General features: G+C 42.9%; 1 protein-coding gene across 1 annotated transcript in view; it reads left to right on the top strand.

Annotated features, from left to right (window-relative positions):
• The window catches only part of snd1 (staphylococcal nuclease and tudor domain containing 1), a 1,066,795-nt gene that overhangs the window by 966,738 nt on the left and 81,636 nt on the right, over positions 1-18,421 (top strand). The window contains exon 19 of the mRNA XM_068059385.1: positions 1,681-1,804. Within this exon, the coding sequence (XP_067915486.1) occupies positions 1,681-1,804 (124 nt within the window). The remainder of the gene's footprint in view (positions 1-1,680; positions 1,805-18,421) is intronic.

Below are 18,421 nucleotides of genomic sequence, written 5' to 3'. Positions count from 1 at the left end.
CAGGTCAGCTGGGTGACCAGTGTAGGAGGGAACTGCTGTCATCTTGTTACTGTACATGAACACAGTGTGTTTAGACACAGCCCATGTTTTAAATTTATATTCCAGCTGCATTGGAAAGTGGCTCTCAGCTTAAAGTGAAAGTATTTGTCTTTTTTGTTTGTTTTGTTGGATATATTTGCAGTTGAGTTAAAGCAGATGTGGCCAGAACTACTTGTACAGAGAAAACTGTAATTGATCAATATAAAATTTTCTGCCAGCATTTTTATTAATTCCAACTTTGGTTAATAAAATTTTCTTTGGGTTTAAAAGAAAATTCTAAGTTCACAACAACTTGATTTAATTCATAAATCACAGGCTTCTCCGATGGCTTGATGTGTAAGGGTGTTGTGCGCTACCCAGCGTACAAACTACTGGGTTCCACATTCAATCATTGATTTATTTTGAGTTAGCTGATCTCAGCTGGGGCAGCAGTTGGCACCCTGCAGTTAGCCTCAGCATCCTTAGACAAGGGAAGGGAAAAATCAGACCAAAATATATGACTGGGAAGAAGGAATCAAAGCCTGATCCTGTTCAGGAGGACACAGGCAGCAGTGAACAGTGATCAGAACTTGCTTTCTAAATTCTGGACACCACGTTTAAGGAAGGATTTCAAGGCCCTGGAGAGGATGCAGAGGATGTGGGACTTCAGTTACATGGAAAGACTGGAGGAGATAAGGTTAAGGGGAGATTTAAAAGAGATGTTCATAATCATGAAGAGTTTTGATGATTGTACATATGGCGAAGCGATTTCCATTTGCAGAAGGGTTGATTACCAGAGGTCACAGGTTTATGGTAATTGGCAAAAGAACTAAAGGGGAGATGAAGAAAAAAGTTTACAGTGAGTTGTGATCTGGAATGCACTGCCTGTAAAGGTGGTGCAAGCAGATTCAATACTAACTTTTAAAAAGGAATTGGATAAATATTTGAAAGACAAAAAATTGCAGGACTATTGGAAAAGGCAGGGGAGTGGACAAATTGTTTAGTTCTTTTAAAGAGCTGGCACAGGCCTGTGTTGTATCATTCTGTGATTCTAGGAATGGGAGTTTCAAAGCATGTGAGCTAGTTTGCAGTGTGTGGAATTCCCATTTACTAACTGAGCCATTGGCACAGAAGGAAGCCATTCAGTTCCTCGAGCCTGCTCCATCAGTCTGCTGAAATGTATCTAAACTTTATCTACCTGTTTTCCGACCCTCCATTTCTATTTGGAGAAATAGCTTCCTGATTCCAGCTTCCTTCTCCTTCCCTTCCTCAACTAATCATGCTTTCAGCTACTTTGTGATTGAACACATTTATTTTAAAGTTAAAATAAAAACACCCACAGTCCAAATCGTGCAAATTGTGGGTCTTTTTTTCCTTGTGCTGATTATGATTTCAAAATGAATAAATGCATAATTTTTCCAATTTCCAAACAAAAAAGAAAGCTAAAATGCAAATTTTCCATTTGCAAGGTGTGGGTAACAGTTTTGCTCCTTGGCGTTTCCTTAAGGTGATCCACATTTTGTTCAGCAAGCATTCCTAGCCGTTACTTCTTCCCTGTGCAAAATTCTTACTCGAGTGCTGTAAAATTGTGGTGAGGTGTTAATTAAGATGCCAGTGTGAAAATCTAAATCTAATTAGTCTTTGCCCTGTTCTTGCTTGCAGGCACTCAGTTGGAAAAATTGATGGAGAGCATGAGGAGTGAGATAGCAGCTCATCCGCCTATGGAGGGCTCCTACACGCCTCGTCGTGGAGACTTCTGTATCGCCAAGTTCATCGACGGAGAATGGTAAAGAGCAAATTGCACCACGGTCCCCTCTTTGTTCTTGTGAAAAAAAGAGCAAAGCGGATAATTTCCTCTGACAGGCTGTAGTATTCTCAGAGCAAGATAGAATAGACTGGTCATCAATCCCCTCACCAGGAACTGTGGTAAAAGTTGTTTACTTGATGTCTGTCGAGCCCTATCTGGTCAGTTAGAGCTGCCCTTATATTGCAGCCCGTGAGTCTAGGGGAGCGTGAGCTAACTACACCGCTTTCCTGCATTTGCCTTTGTTATGTGCAGCAAATCTTTCTGAAACCCAGTGGCTCCACGGGCCCTGCACGTGTACAGACTGATTCTGACACTGTGGCCAGCGTATATCCTGGCAGGACAAAATCACAAATGCGGCAGTCCTCTCAAAGGCAGAGCTCCCAAGTACGTTGGCACTATTTAAGCAGAGGCGGCTTTGGTGGGTTGGGCACGTCCACAGGATGGAAGATAGTCACCTACCCAAGGTCCCTCTGTATAGTAAGGTAGCTGGGACCAGACAACCAGTGGCAATATCCAAAGCTCTGCATCAAGGATGCTTGCAAGTATGATATGTTGCACCTGGGAGTCACTAGTTGGTGAAAGTGGGAATGGCGACACATTCTGTGGCCTGGCATGTACTACCATGCCGACCAGTGGCTGTAGCAGCTTGGCAACAGGCGCCAATGCCAAAAAGAACTATCGTTAGTTGGTAGCTTCACGTATGACATTTGTGGCAGAACCTGCCACTTGAGGATTAGCCTTCATCGCCATCAGCATAGGTGTACCAAGAGAAGACACAATACCTCAATGGATTGATTGCTGCATGTCCATCATCATTCATAGATGGAAGGATGCCACCCCCTGCCTCTGAGCCAATTTTGGATCCAACCTGCCACCTTTGCCTTGGATCCCAAGGGCTTTTATTTTCTTCTTCAGTCTGTTATTTTTATTTATATATATATATATATATATATATATATATATGGGATCAAGGGATACGGGGAGAAAGCAGGAACGATCAGCCATGATCTTATTGAATGGCGGAGCAGGCTCGAAGGGCCGAATGGCCTACTTCTGCTTATATTTTCCTATGTGCCCAGCATGGTAAGCGACGAACCTAATACAGAGAGAATAACAACTTGCATTTATTGTAGTGCCTTTACCGCAGTAAAATGCCCCAAGACACGTCACAGGAGTGTTAGGAAACTAAGTTAGACACCAAGACACATAAGGAGATATTCGGACAGGTGATGTAGGTTTTAAAGAGCATGTTAAAGGAAGAGAAAGAGGTAGAGAGGTTTAGGGAAGGAATTCTAGAGATTAAGGTCTAGAAAGGAAGAAAGACTTTGCATTTATATTGCGCCTTTCACAGACCTCAGGACAACCCAAAGCAATTTACAGCAAATGAAATACCTTTGAAATGTAGTAACTGTTGTAATGTAGGAAACGCAGCAGCCAGTTTGGGTACACGAAGCTCTCACCAATAGCAATGTAATAATGACCAGATAATTTTTAAATGATTTTTATTCGGGGATAAATATTGGGCCAGGGCACTGGGGATAATTGCCTCAGCAGCCAAGGGCATGGCTGTCAATGACAGGGAATATTGGTGTGCTTGTGCTATGTTGTCGCCATTCAAAGTGTGTTGCTTCCATTGAATAGTGCATTTACTGGCCCCAGGAAGACCCAGTTTTTATTGGACCGTCTACCTTTTTGAAAAAAAATCAGTAGGTTTATTCTCCAAGCTTCAGGAAACCTGTGTCATGGGAGCTAGCAGCCCAAGTCCAATATAAAGTCATTTCATCTCTGCTTACTGTATACATCCAAGGAGATACCAGGAGGACTTAATCTACTAAATGTTTGCATTCCTCCTTACCACATTTGTCAAACATCTCAAATGAATCACTTTGAAAATCACAGTTGTTAGAGCAAAAATGCTGCAATAGTTTTCACACAAGATTCCACACAAACAGCAATAACATGAGAGAAAGAGTTTTCATTTATACAGCATTTTTCACAACCTGAAAATGTCCCAGCTGTAAACACAAAAGATACGTTAATAGAACTATAGAAATTCACAGCATAGAAAGGAGGCTAATGGCTGACAGGAGCGAGAAGGCAAGAATAGATTAGCCTGACATGCACTCAAACTGCTCAGTGTCAGAGCAGGGTTATCCAGAATGCTTTACCATTTTCAAATGCCTGTTTGAAGCACTAAAACTATTATTTCATTGTCATTTTTTCAATGCAATACATGCATCTTACTAAATAGGGTCTAATTTTGATGTAGTTGTGCATTTACTAGATTTTCAGTCACTCTTTTATTCTTTAGGAACATAGAGATTGCTAGATGAAAAAGGACTAAGGTCCATCTTCTAAGATCCTGATAGTCGCATGATATAACAATAATGGAGTTGTTAACAAATCATAGCAATCAATCTCTGTCAATTAGACTACAACATATCCACACATGAGGTGACGAAAAGCCTCCAATGGTAGAAAGTTTTGGGAATGGAGAGGTCCAAAGTCACCTGTTCCTCCCAAGCATGCAACGCTTACCATAGAACTACTGTTTCAAGGCAGCCAGGCTCAGTATAGTAAACTCCTTCCTTTTTTCCTCCACGTAATCCTTGACATCTTCAATTTTATAGTGCCACTGAGACCGGAAGTTCACAATGTTATGGTAATGGAGAGGAATGAATTCTCCATGATGGGGGTTATTTCCGCCTTTGCATGCCAGTGGGCAGCTTTGCACGCTGTCGGGGAATCACCACTGCACTGTCCATTCATTTTAATAGACAAAATGGGGTGTTTAGACCTCCCATAATTTCCTGGATTGCCCTGCTGGCCGGTGCAGCTATCTCTGACAGTGCAAAACAGTAAAATTGGTCCGAATGTGCCTGCTCCCAGAATTACCACGGTAACTGAGAGATGCTGTTAACATGTCAGTCTCCCTCTTTATACCTTTGGAAATTTCAGCCTGCTCCCAAAAAATACAGTTCCCCTTTGTAGACTGACTGCATATTTTCCAATTGGACCTGGTAGTTTTTGTACAAGCTCTGTACTAAAGTGCAACATAAATGTAATTTAAGGTGAGATATTATCTAAGCATTCAAATCCCCCTCACCAAACCTGTTATAGGTAAAAAGCAAACTACTGCAGATGCTGGAAATCTGAAATAAAAACAGAAAATGTTGGAATTACTCAGCAGTTCAGGCAGCATCTATGGCAAGAGAAACAGAGTTAATATTTCAGATCGATTACCTTCCATCAGAATCATGAAAAGTTAGAAATGTAATAGGTTTTAAACAAGCTAAAGTGGAGAGGGTGGAAAAAGAACAAAAGGGAAAGTCTGTGATTGGGTGATGAAAGGTCATCGACCCGAAATGTTAACTCTGTTTCTCTCTGCACAATATCTGCCTGATCGTCAGATTATTTCCAGCATTTTCTGTTTTTATTTCTGTTATAGATACGTAAGATTGTTTGCAATTAACTGTTTCCATATGAAGAATTTCAGCACCATTCGTGACTCCTCAGATACTGAAGCAGTCTGTGTAGAAATGCAGCAAGACTTGGACAATATCCAGGCTTGGGCTGATAAGTGGCAAGTAACATTCACGCCACACAAGTGCCAGACAATGACCATCTCCAACAAGAGAGAATCTAACCATCTCCCTTTGACATTCAATGGCATTACCATCGCTGAATCCCCCACTATCAACATCCTAGGGGCTACCATTGACCAGAAACTGAACTGGAGTAGCCATATAAATACCGTGGCTACAAGAGCAGGTCAGAGGCTAGGAATCCTGCGGCGAGTAGCTCACCTCCTGACTCCCCAAAGCCTATCCAGCATCTACAAGGCGCAAGTCAGGAGTGTAATGGAATACTCTCCACTTGCCTGGATGGGTGCAGCTCCAACAGAACCCAAGAAGCTCGACACCAACCAGGACAAAGCAGCCCGCTTGATTGGCACCCCATGCTCAAACATTCACTCCCTCCACCACCGACAGCAGTGTGTACCATCTACAAGATGCACTGCAGCAATGCACCAAGGCTCCTTAGACAGCACCTTCCAAACCCGTGACCTCTACTGACTAGAAGGACAAGGGCAGCAAATGCATGGGAACAGCACCACCTGCAGGTTCCCCTCCAAGTCACACACCATCCTGACTTGGAACTATATCACCGTTCCTTCACTGTCACTGGGTCAAAATCCTGGAACTCCCTTCCTAACAGCACTGTGGGTGTACCTACCCCACATAGACTGCAGCGGTTCAAGAAGGCAGCTCACCACCACCGTCTCAAGGGCAATTAGGGATGGGCAATAAATGCTGGCATAGCCAGCGACGCCCACATCCCATGAATGAATAAAAAAAAAAGCTCAGTCATGTCTTAACGCTGTGCTTCAAAGTTTGCCGTCTGCTTCTTGGAAGTCAGTAATGTGCTCTTCAGCTGCCCTGCTGGCTGCATTAGTAAATGTGCAGTGTGGCACAAAGCCATACTCGCACAGAAGATCCCAGGTTCAATTCCCAAACTGTACCGAACCAGTTGGGACTCACCAATTGGCCTCAAGACTCGGGAGCTGGAAAAGCAGTCGGTGTCCATTCCTGATCACTATCCATTGACAGCAGAATGGGGTTAGGTTTTGATGAGGCTGCCAACAATTAATGTCCAGTCATCAAGCGTGGGCAAGGTACCACAGAGCACTGTTAGAGCTGCAACCCAGTAGGTCTCAGCTCCTTCAAGAAAAGAGGGGAAGAAATAAGGAGAAAGCTTCTTAAGGCCAAGAAACACTAAAATGACTTGAGAAAAGAGTCTATGATTAGACTTTATTTGAGACTGACTTAATTGGGACGAATGGCGAAAGGCCAATTGCACCACTGCCATCTCCAGCCTGAACTTTTGTTAACCTGGCCCTGTCACTCAATGCCCCATGTGGCTTAAGACAGACTAAGCTGGTCTTTTAAAATACGGACCACACGTGTTCCTTCTCACATTAAAGGCATTTGTGTTGATTTGCAATGATGCATGTGATCCCATAGTCCTGTTGATGGAAGAGGTGGGGGAGTGGGTTGAGCAACACACACCCAAGCGCATTCATCACATTAACAGAATTTTGGAATTGGATGTTTATTTATGGAAGCTTGTGCTGGTACATTGCACACTTTACTACATGGCCATTTATTGTTAGTATTAAGCAACAGGGAGTGGCACAGGCACCAACATCACTCAGGCCTCCTCCTTTGCATTGTCCTACATTAGTCTTTACTTTTTTCATTATCAGCATCCTCTCTGCAGTTCTCCCCTCTTAAAGATGCTGACTCTAACCAGGATACTGTTCCACAGGGAGCAGCAGCTCTCCAATTCCTCGCCTAAGTGACCATTTCTTGTGTATGAATCTCAACAGTCATCACAACTACCTTCTCACCTAAACTCTGCTTTCCAGAAGGGGTCATTAGAAAGTAATCTGGAATGAGAACCCTTGCTAATTTTCCCGTCTTCACATTACCTGCATTGAGACTATTTGCAGTGCACATTCTGACACCCCACCTGGTATTGATTACTTCCATGCTGACCTGGGAACAAACCTGAGAGCCAGGTGTTAGCTTAACTCAGTCGGTGTCACTCATGCTTCTTACTTAGAAGGTTGTAGGTTCATACCCATGATCGGGACTTGAGCACATAATCCAGGCCAGCACCTCAGTGCAATAATAAAGCTGCGCTGTTCTTTTGGATAAGATGTTAAACCAATGGTTTTGTGGTCTTATGGCACCATTCAAAGAAAATGAATTTTTCATTGTCCAGACCAGCATTCCTTCCTCAGCCAACAGTACAAATATAAATTAACTGATCTAACAAACACTGCTCGTGTGATTGATAGTGAGGAAGAAAGCTGTAGACTGCAGGAAGCTATCAATGGACTGGTTAGATGGGCAGAAAAGTGGCAAATGGAATTCAATGTGGAGAAGTGTAAGGTAATGCATTTGGGAAGGACAAACGAGACAAGGGAATACGCAGTAAATGGTAGGATACGGAAAAGTGTAGAAGAACACAGGGCGCTTGGAGTGCATGTCCACAGATCCCTGAAGGGAGTGGGACAAGTAAATAAGATAGTTAAGAAGGCAGAGGGGATGCTTTATTAGCTAACGCATAGAACATAAGAGCAGGGAGGTTATGCTAGAACTGTACAAAACACTAGTTAAGCCACAGCTTGAGCACTGCGTGCAGTTCTGGTCATCACTTTATAGGAAGGATGTGATCACACAACAGAGGGTTTTAGAGGAGATATGAGGATGTTGTCAGAAATGGAGAATTTTAGCAATGAGGAAAGATTGGATAGTCTGGGGTTGTTTTCTGTAGAACAGAGAAGGCTGAGGAGATTTAATTGAGTTGTACAAAATTCTAAGGGGCCTAGATAGAGTGGATACGAAGGACCTATTTTCCTTAGCAGAGAGGTCAGTTACCAGGGGACATAGATTTAAAATAATTGGCAGAAGGATTAGAGGGGAGTTGAGGAAAAAAAAATTCACCCAAAGTTGGTGAGGATCTGGACCTTACTGCCTGCAAAGGTGATAAAGGCAGAACCCCTCATCAAATTTTTTAAAAAGCTTGGATATGCACTTGAAGTGCTGTAACCTACAGGGCTACAGACCAAGAGCTGGAAAATTGGGATTGGGCTAATAGCTTTTTTTCAGCTGACACAGACATGATGGGTCAAATGATCATCTTCTGTGCTGTAACTTTTCTATGTCTCTTGGGTATGATGGATAATTTGTTAGCCTCTTTCTTGCTGACCACAGATATACATGCTTAAAATTTTGATTGTTGCTAATGTAAGTGTCAATCTTGGTTGAAAAGTAGCACCACTGAGTCAGAAGGTTCTGGTTCAAGCCCCACTCAAGCCTTCAGCATGTAAACTAGGGCAACATTTCAGTGCAATACTCTGGGATTGTTGCATTGTTGGAGGTGCTGCCTTTTCGGGTGAGATGTTAAATCAAGGTGAAATCTGCCTTCTCAGGCGCATGCAAAAGAGCCCCTGGCGCCAATTGAAGAAGAGGAAGAGAATTCTACCCTTGTCCTGGCCAACATTTATCCTTCAACAACTATTATCAAAAAAGATTATCTGGTTATTTCTCGTATTGTTGTTTGTGGGATCTTGCTATGCACAGCTTGGCTGTCTTTTCCTACATTGCAATAGCTACTACACTTCAAAAGCAGCAATGTGTGTTTCTTTAGGTAGTTTCTGTAGAACAAAGGGTGGTTTAATATGCTAATATTTGTTGAGTGCAGAGCCATTAGTGTCATCCCTGATTAATTGTCCGGACAAGTGTTAATTTCCTGCAATTGTAAGTTGATCATAGTGCTTGGAACAGATCAGTGGGTTCCTGAGTCACTTTATTCAATTGGAAGCATCCTGTAGGGATGTTTACATGTTTGGTAGCTCTATTTGTATGGACAAACACTGGAATCCTGTTCAGGGGAAAAGGGCTTCATCCCTTTTTGTGCTTACAATTTTCAGGGAGAAGAAAGTGCAGAGTACCTGCGGGAAGCTGTCATTTCCAGACAGTGAAATGCACTTAAGGATTTTGGATGGCTGTCAGTGAGGATAGTTTGTTAGATAAGTCATGACATGACATTAAGATTAAGTGGTATTCTTTGATGCTTGTACTATAGTCAAATCTTGAAGATATAGCATTTGTGATCTAAATGTTTTAAGAACATGGTTATTGAAACATTTTATATTCTGTGGGTAGTGGCTTGTTTAGTGAAAAATACATAAAGTGTTGTGTTTATTGCTCAGTGAAAATCCATTTTATTTTATGCCAGTGAATAGATGTTGTGATCGCCATTGTTTGTTATACTCTTAGGTATAAATTTATTTTACGATCCTTTTTTTCTCCTCTCCAGAAATTATTGACTCCTACGGGGTGCAATTTCACCAGCAACCCTCTAGTATCTTGCCCAGGTGGCCAGTGTTACTATATGAACTGAGACAGACTATTGAAAAACTACTTGACCATGCTCGTTTGAACCAGCTATTGGGAAAAGGTTTTTTACTCAGTGGTGAATGTTCAGAATGATCTACCACACATGGTAATGGAGGCAAAAAGGCCAAGGCCATTTAAACTACAATTAAGGGTCATGATGGAAGGGTTAATGTAGAAGGATGGGCTTTGATAGGCAGAATGGCCTTTTCTCATCACTGATTTTTCTCATGTAGTGCAGTCTGAATCTGATCCTGTTTTTGCCCTACAGTAGCACACTGGTTAGAGTTCAGAAAACCTTTTTTTACATACCTCCCTAGCCCAGGTTGATTGTAACTCTAATGTTTTCTGAATGGGAATGCATTCTTTTCAACTTTCCTACCCCCAACCAAGATCTGAGGTGAGCTTTGGGGGATTGGGTTTGACTCACCCTCCTTGTATAGCAGCAACTGCTGTTTATTGGCTCTTGCACTTAACACAATGGCAGAGAATGGTAATTTGCACTGTGGGGAATTGCACACAAAACCTTAATCCTGACACTTCATTGCTCTGTGCCAGTTTTCCTTGCACCTATCTAAGAAGTGCTTTAAAAAAAAAACTTTTTTATTAAAAGCACTTTATAAATGTAAGTTGTTCTTGTTTTTTACAGTTTTTGCTCCTTCTTGTCCTGAAGGTGTTGAGGTGGTGTATCATTCCATGGCTGCTGAGTCCAATATCTCATCCAAGTACATATGCTTAGACTTATCATCCACGGAAACTTTCATACCAGTGCACATTCGAGCAGAAATCACTGGATACCAACTGGGAGTGGGAATCTTGGCTTAATTTTCTCTCCCTGCCCAGCATACCTGCTAAGAGCTAAAGTTGTCCATCTCCTACCCATCCCACTCACCCCATCCACCACTGCCCCCTTGGATACTGCTAGGAGATCACTAAGCACTGTTCCTTTCCACATTTCCCTCCAGAATGAATGTTCAGTCACAAGCTTAGGCTTTTCCAACTGTGATCCTATTGTTGATGATTACATTTACCTCCTGGTTTTGACTGAAAATAGGATCACAGATAGTGACACTGTACCTCTTTCCAGTATCTACCCCACTCAGATCATCATGGTGGCAGCATGACCCTTATCAGAAAATCCCACCTTGGCCTCTTTACTCCCTACCCCTCCTGTCCATTACTCTGGTACTTTATCATCCTTCAAGCGTCTCATCTTGTTCCACCAACCATCTTAAGTTTCTCTCCTTTCATCCCTCAGCTGTTGCACTGAGTGACTCTTCGTCATTGATAATTTCAGTCTCCGCTTGCACTTTGAATTCACTGCCCTCCCTAAGTTTCTCCATCCATGCAGTCTCAGACAAGCAACCGCTCCTACCCACACCCTCAACCACCCTCTCCACCTAGTCATTTCCCATGTCCTCTGTGCATTCTTGGTCTTGGTCATGGACACGGCCATTTCTGACCACTTCCTTATATTACTCTCTACCCTCTTTCAGCTCAGCTTTTTTGCATCTGCCCTTTGCAGTCTCCCAAAGTTGCTTCCAACTGCTGAAACTTTGGCCTTCCATTCGCCACAATACTTGAACAGCTGTCTATCTACCCAACCAGTCCTTCACCTCCGCATTTGGTGCTATTGTCTGCAGTAAAGACTTTACCCTGTCCCATCCCAGGCATTCCACCTGGTGTGGGCCCCATCTTTGATTCTATAAGTCCAAGAAATACAAGTTTTGAATGTACTGGCACGCAACGGTTTTAGGCATTCATCAGATTTTGCTGGACCATATCAAGTAGGTCTCACTATTCCAGGATCAACCCGGACAGCAAAGATAATTCCAAACTTTTCTCCATTGCCAACCATCTCCTTAAACCCCACTCCTCTGCCCCCTTCACCCTCACCTCCAACAAGTGTGAGGAGTTCTTGGACTTCTTTATCACTAAGATTGAGACTGTCCAATCAGCTGCTTTCTGCTGCACAATCTTTGGTCTTAGGCACAATTTGTGCACCCTTGCCACCAATTTCACTCCCTCCGCAGCCATCATCTTGGGCTTGTTTTCCACCTGGGTTCTTTTTGACTCCCAATTGGAGGTTTTGGCCCCATATCCTCTCCATCACGAAGATCGCCTACTTCCACCTCCATAATGTCGCCTGTCTCTGCCCCTGCCACAGTTCACGTTCTTCTGAAACCCTCATCTGTGTCATTGTTACCTCCAAATTGGCTATACCAGTGCTCTCTTGGCAGCCTTCCACCCTCATAAACTTCAGCTCATCCAAAACTGTCCTGTATCACTCATCCATCACCACTATCCTCGCTTATCTACATCACTCCTAGTCCCCCAAAACCTCTAACTTAACATTCTCTTCCTCATGTTTAAATCTCTTTATGGCCTCACCCCTCCCTAACTCTCTAACTTCCTTCAGCCCTAAACCACCTTCCCCTAACCCTCGAACTCTCTTTTGCCCTGATTCGGGGCCCCCAGCCAACTGGGCCCACTGCTCTCAAATTCCTTGCTCTATCTCCCGCTCCTCCTCAAGACTCTCCTTAGAACCCATCTCTTTGACAAGGTTTTTGGTCACCCCTCGTAATAAAATTCTTTGTTTCATTCATAATCCATTCATGTCTGATTTTGCCTCCGTGAAGCATCGAGGAGCAGTAGCCCACACTAAAGATGTTATGGAAATGCCCACCGCGCCACCCCCGCCCCCCCAAATATCATTTTTCACAAGATCATGCAATAATCCTGGTTGGAAAAGGCCTTTTGGGCCACCTTAGTCGATCCATTCAGAAGGATCCCGCATTGCAATATTCACTTCTGCTACTGGTTAACTGGGACAAGGACGCTTAGCAACTTCATACAGACAAATGGGTAGATTAGGCAGATAAATGTCAGATGAAATTTAATACAGAGATATGTAAGATGCTGTGTTTTGAAACAGTGAGTTAAAGGGGTATGTTTTCACTACATGGTAAAACTTTAAAAAGGATAGAAGATCAGAGAGACTTGGGGGTTCAAACAGACAAAGTTTTATCAACTAGAATGGTGGCAACAAAAACCCTGTGTACATTTAAGATATGCAATGTTGCAATGAGGATGGGCCGGGGTGATTGTAGAGCGCCCCTGGATGAATGAACTGATAATGGTCCTCCTCATTTGTGAAGTAATAGTACTTTCACAGAACCAGCACAAGCATAGTGGGCCAAATGGCCTTTTCCTTTGCTGAAAAATTCTATACTTCATCCAGAAATCCATTCCATGTCTTGGCTTTGTGTGACAAACAACGTGCTGAGATAAATGTGTTTTGACTGGCAGATGACCCACAGGTGATATTTTTCTGGTCCAAGGGCCTGACACAGATGGAAACGCATCATTGTGCTCAAGCAGATGAGTTGAAGAATAGTGGAGGCATTTCATAGAGATGAGCATATGGTAATGCAGATTAAATTCTCAGCATGTACGGAAGATGGACATGATGAATGAGCAGAAAAGATGTAAAAAGAAGTGATTTGCGTGTGATCTCAGCCGTTAATGGTCAAAGTAGGACAAACGTCCACAATGTTATTATCAAGTGCTAGGGTGCATCTTGAGGGCATTTGACTACTACATAAAACAGCGTATTTTATCCTTCAATTGGCGCACCACATTTGGAATATTGCGTTCATTAGGTCATTGGATGAATTGGAAAGGATTGATCCCAGAATCAAAGCAATGTAGATTTGCCAATAGAATTGAACTTTTTTTGTCAAGAAGATTGAGGTGGGACATGATCAATGTCTTTAAATGCTGAAGAGCATGGAGTTGTCCCAAGCTTAATGTAAAATGAAACTGTGTGACTAGAGATGATGAATTCAAATCTTGAATGGTTCAAGTGAGTTTCTTTCTAAAACTATTTAGCAATATCTGTGTGGAAGAGACTCCCATCAAGAGGAGTTCATAAACTACTCCTTTACAAAGGAACTAAATGATTATATCTATCTAGTTAGCGTGAGCATACAGACAGATGATGAGGACTTTGTGATTCCAGTCCTATTGGAATAATAGGAACATTCTCTGTGAAACACATTGGTCAAGGTTGACTAGTAATCACATTCTTTGTCCTGGAGCTTTCCTTCCAATGTCCAAGCTTTTTCCTGAAAGCTTTTTGCTATATTTATTCATATTCCATGGGAGATTAATTTGGAATGTCTACTGACTGATGGGAGTGAATGTTCTTTCCTCATTCCATACTTTGTTATCTGAAGGACTGACCTTTTTGACTGCACCCGCTATTTTTGCCTGGTGCCCAAAATATCATTGTTTGTACTATCATAGCTTAGATGCTGTATTATTTCAAATAACTGAGAGAAGTTAATTCAGCACCGTCATGGAAGAGACGTGAATGGACAATGTCAAGCCAAAGCTTGGTTAACACAGTTATTGACTTATAGAATGATACAGGACAGGAGACCATTCAGCCCACTGTGCCTGTGTCGGCTCTTGGAAAGAGGTATCCATTTAGTCCCATTCCCCTTTATTCCTTTGCCCTGTCTTTTTTCCCTTCATTATTTATCTCATTCATTTCTGTAAGTTACTATTGAATCTGCTTCCATCACACTTTCAAGCCATGCATTTCAGATCACAACAACTCACAACGTAAGACAAAACAAAACTTTGTCTTGTTAGTGCTGTAGATAACTTGCCACTTTCAGCCCACTGTCAATTCTATCTATGCTAGAGTGATTCAATTGCTGTTTGCCTTCCAGGTAAATGATTGATCACTTCCTGATTAACTATGCAGTTTATTCTACTCACTACAACTTGGTATCCGACGCTAGACGTCTTGGGCCAATGCACAGTTTTCTTAATATAACAGAAAGACTTGCATTTATACAGCTCTTTTCAGAATCTAGGGCTTTACAGTCAGTTAAGTACTTTTGAAGTATAGTCCCTGCTGTGTTGCAGGAAACATTGCAACCAGTTTGCACACAGCAAGCTCACATAAACAGCTACATAATAATGACCAGAAAATCTCCTCTTGTGATATTGGTTGAGAGGTAAATGAGGGGAAACTCCCCTCCCCTGTTATGGAATCTCCATCTGAATGGGTCTCAGTTTAATGTCTGATCTGAAAAGCAGCATCTCTGATAATTACGTCGTCCGACGTAATAAGGTCCGAGTGTTGCTTCACGCCTCAATGGCTATGATCGCCACCTCTATCTCCTCCAACAGTACCCCGCTCCCTCCCGCAATCGGCACCTCAATCACTGCTTCTCTTCCCCGCTCCCTCCTGCCATTCTCTCCCATGCCCCCCTGCTGGAGACAGCTCCCGTCTGCTCGCCACTCCATCCCGCTGCTCCTGACTCTGCGCCACTCCATCCCACCGCTCCTGACTCTTCACTGTTCCATCCTGACGCTCACTTCCCGCCTCACCGCTAGCACCCCACTCATTCCACACCCCCCCGCCTCACCGCCCCGCCACTGCTTCTCCAGCTGGGGAGCAGCAAACGGCAAGCAGAGGGGTGAAGGAGAGAGCACCAGGATTAAGTGCCGAGCAGTCGGGAGCAGCAGGATGTAGCGCCAAGCAGTCTGAAGTGGTGGGAGGGAGCAGGGAAAAGAAGTAGCGATGGTGAGAAAGAGTGGGAAATTGAGGTGGCCATCGCAGGAGGGAGCAGGAAACAGAAGCGGCAATCGTGAGAGGGAGCAGGGTACTGTTGGGGATGGTGGGTGGGTGGAGTTGGCAATCGCAGCCATTGAGGGGGGTTTGGGTTCGATTTGTCTTTTTGTGTCAAATTGAACAACACCATCTTTATTACTGGCAGCTGCCTGAGACATTGCAGACAGTGACGTTTCAGTCAGTGATGCTGTATTTGCATATGTGCCAGTGCTGCACCAGCTAGTGATTGCGTTGTCAGCAAACGCAGCCCTCTGATAACATCCCAAGCTTTTGGGTTAAGTCAGGGGCTCATGCTTCCTTGAGAGACCTCTGCAGCGGTGTTCTAAGACTAATGTTCATTTATTATTAATGATTCAGTGTTTGTAGTCTTCCTGAGGAAGATGCATATATAATTCAATAGCTTACCAGATGTATGCCAAATGCTTTGACAAGGTTGAGGCAGTTGCTACGACTTTGTGTTGAATTCCCAGGAGGTTGCCACATTTCCAGATCATAGGTCTGAAGGGATTGCAAACTTGGCTGGTTTCCTCAAGTCAAGTTAATGGCTAAATAACAGGTTGTTGTAATGGTTCAATAGATGCTGGTTCACTATAGAATCCCTGAACTTAGGCCCAGTTAAAATAGAAATATTGGCCCAGGGTGATCAGGATCTGACTTTGATCCCTCCTTGTGGATACATTCAATTTAGGCTTTTGCCCATTCAGTTGCAACTGACTGGAGGAACTGGTAACGGCAAGGAAGATAGGCAGCTGAAAGTGAATAGTTCTGAAAATAGGAGCACCTCTTGAGTGGTGGAAATGTTTTAATTGATAGCTGCACAAGATTTCAAACTAACTAGGTTGAAAGCCTTCACCATTTCCAGCGTTTTTTCCATCAAGGCACATAGGTGTGTGGTTTGCTAACCCACAGTACACACAAAAGAGATTGACTGTAAACAGAGCTAAACTCAGGAGGTTGTTGGAGTTCAATTGTCTGGCTGTGCTTCAGATTCCTCCTCCCAAGTGTGTACTGTTCCACCTCTCCGAAAATCTTATCAGATGTTGGGATAATAATGTTTTGTAAAGAACAAAGAGCTTATTTGTGTTGGATCAATTATTGACTGACAGCAATTTTTAGAATCATCTTTTCAGTTACAGCCAGATCCCAAAAACAACACTAGATTTTGATGTGTTGATTTACACAGCTTCTCTGTGATGCTGGATTACACAGGGGGCCTAACGTAATCCTACAATACATCACCTCTGAGGAAACAATGCATGTATAGGTTTCTAAATGTGCCTAGTTCTTGTCCTTCCCTTAGGACCTGTAGAGATCAGACCCATTTCTCGCTGCTGAACCTGTAATCTGGCCATTTCCTCTCCTGATTGACTGATTTTGCTTTTATTGTACCAGTTGGATAGTTCAGTCTATCAGTTAATAAATAATCACAACTTTTGATTCCCAGTTTGTGCTAAATTAGCGGGACAGCCCTCGCACACCCCATCCCCACCTTCACCCACACCACCCGCCACCCCCCCCCCCCCCAAAAAAAACCTTCTGGAAAGTGTATAGATGCTCAGTGAGTGCAGATTGAAACTTAGATGTGATGCTCCCCATGGTCAAACAGTCAGAGACACAGTAAAATGAATGGCTACTTTGCCAAGCTCCTGGATGCTGTGAAACCACCTGACCAGTCCCACCAAGCACCTGAAGCAAAGAGGCAAAATGCAATCTTTCTATTTGTGATTTTGCATCTTAAGCACATGCAAGGAGGTTGGGGTTGACAACAGAGCAGATCTTTTGATTTTTATTCGATTTGATGAAACCCCAGACAAAAGAGCCATTTTTTGGGATTTTCGGACTAAGTACAATTATTGTTTACAGAAAATCTAGTATTGACTGTTTTATCAGCTTATTAACATTCCTTAATAAATTATCATGAAACTAACTTAGCTGTGGCACTCTTCCTCTGAATTGGAAGTTTGTAGGTTTAAGCCCCACTCAATGGACTTGAACACAATATTGTCTGACACTTCAATGCAGTACTGAGGGAATGAGGTATTATATTAAAGCTAGGCCTATTCTGCCTTTCAGTTGACGAATGATCCCATGGTACAGCTCAAAAAAGAGCAGGGGAGATTTCTTGGTGTCCTGGCTGACATTTATCCCTAAGCAGCATAACCAAAATACATTAATGGGGTATTTATCACATTGTTGTTTGTGGGACCGTGTGCAATAATAGACTGCCACATTTGCCCACAAAAGAAAAACCTCCTGCCAATCTCAACTATTCCAATGCTCTCCTGGCCCTCATTTTATCTTGCACTCTCTGTAAATTTGAGCTCATCCAAAACTCTGCTGCTCAAATCCTAAATTACATGTAGTCCCGTTCACCCATCATTCCTGTGTTCACTGGCCCACATTGGCTCCCAGTCTGGCAATGCCTCAAGTTTAAAGTTGTCATCCTTGTTTTCAAATCGATCCTGGCATCGCCCCTCCATTTCTCTGAAATCTCCTTCAGTTTAACAAACCTCCGAGATATTGTGCTCATCCAATTCTGGCCTCTTGCGCATCTTTAGTTTTAATGGCTCCATCATTGGCACCTGGCCTTCAGCTGCATAGGTCCGAAGCTCTGGATTCCTTCCCTAAACTCTCCACCTCTCTACCTCTCTCTCTTGTTTTAAAATGCTCCTTAAAACCTACCTCATTGACCTAGCTTGTTCATCACCTGTCCTATTATCTCTTTATTTGACTTGGCGCCAAATTTTGTCTTTTAAAGCTCCTGTGAAGCATCTTGGGACATTTTATTATGTTAAAGATGCTGTATAAATGCAAGTTGTTGTAGTGATAACACTTCAAAATAATCCTTTGCTGATGAAGCTTCTTTAAAATGTCTAGCTCAGTAAGTAAATGTACAAGTTATGTGACAGCCATATATGAAGGGTCACTGACCTGAAACGTTAACTCTGCTTCTCTCTCCACAGATGCTGCTGAGTATTT

The sequence above is a fragment of the Heterodontus francisci genome, chromosome 27 (assembly GCF_036365525.1).
Source record: "Heterodontus francisci isolate sHetFra1 chromosome 27, sHetFra1.hap1, whole genome shotgun sequence".
Classification (NCBI taxonomy): Eukaryota; Metazoa; Chordata; class Chondrichthyes; order Heterodontiformes; family Heterodontidae; genus Heterodontus; species Heterodontus francisci.
This window is presented reverse-complemented; position numbering and strand designations above follow the sequence as displayed.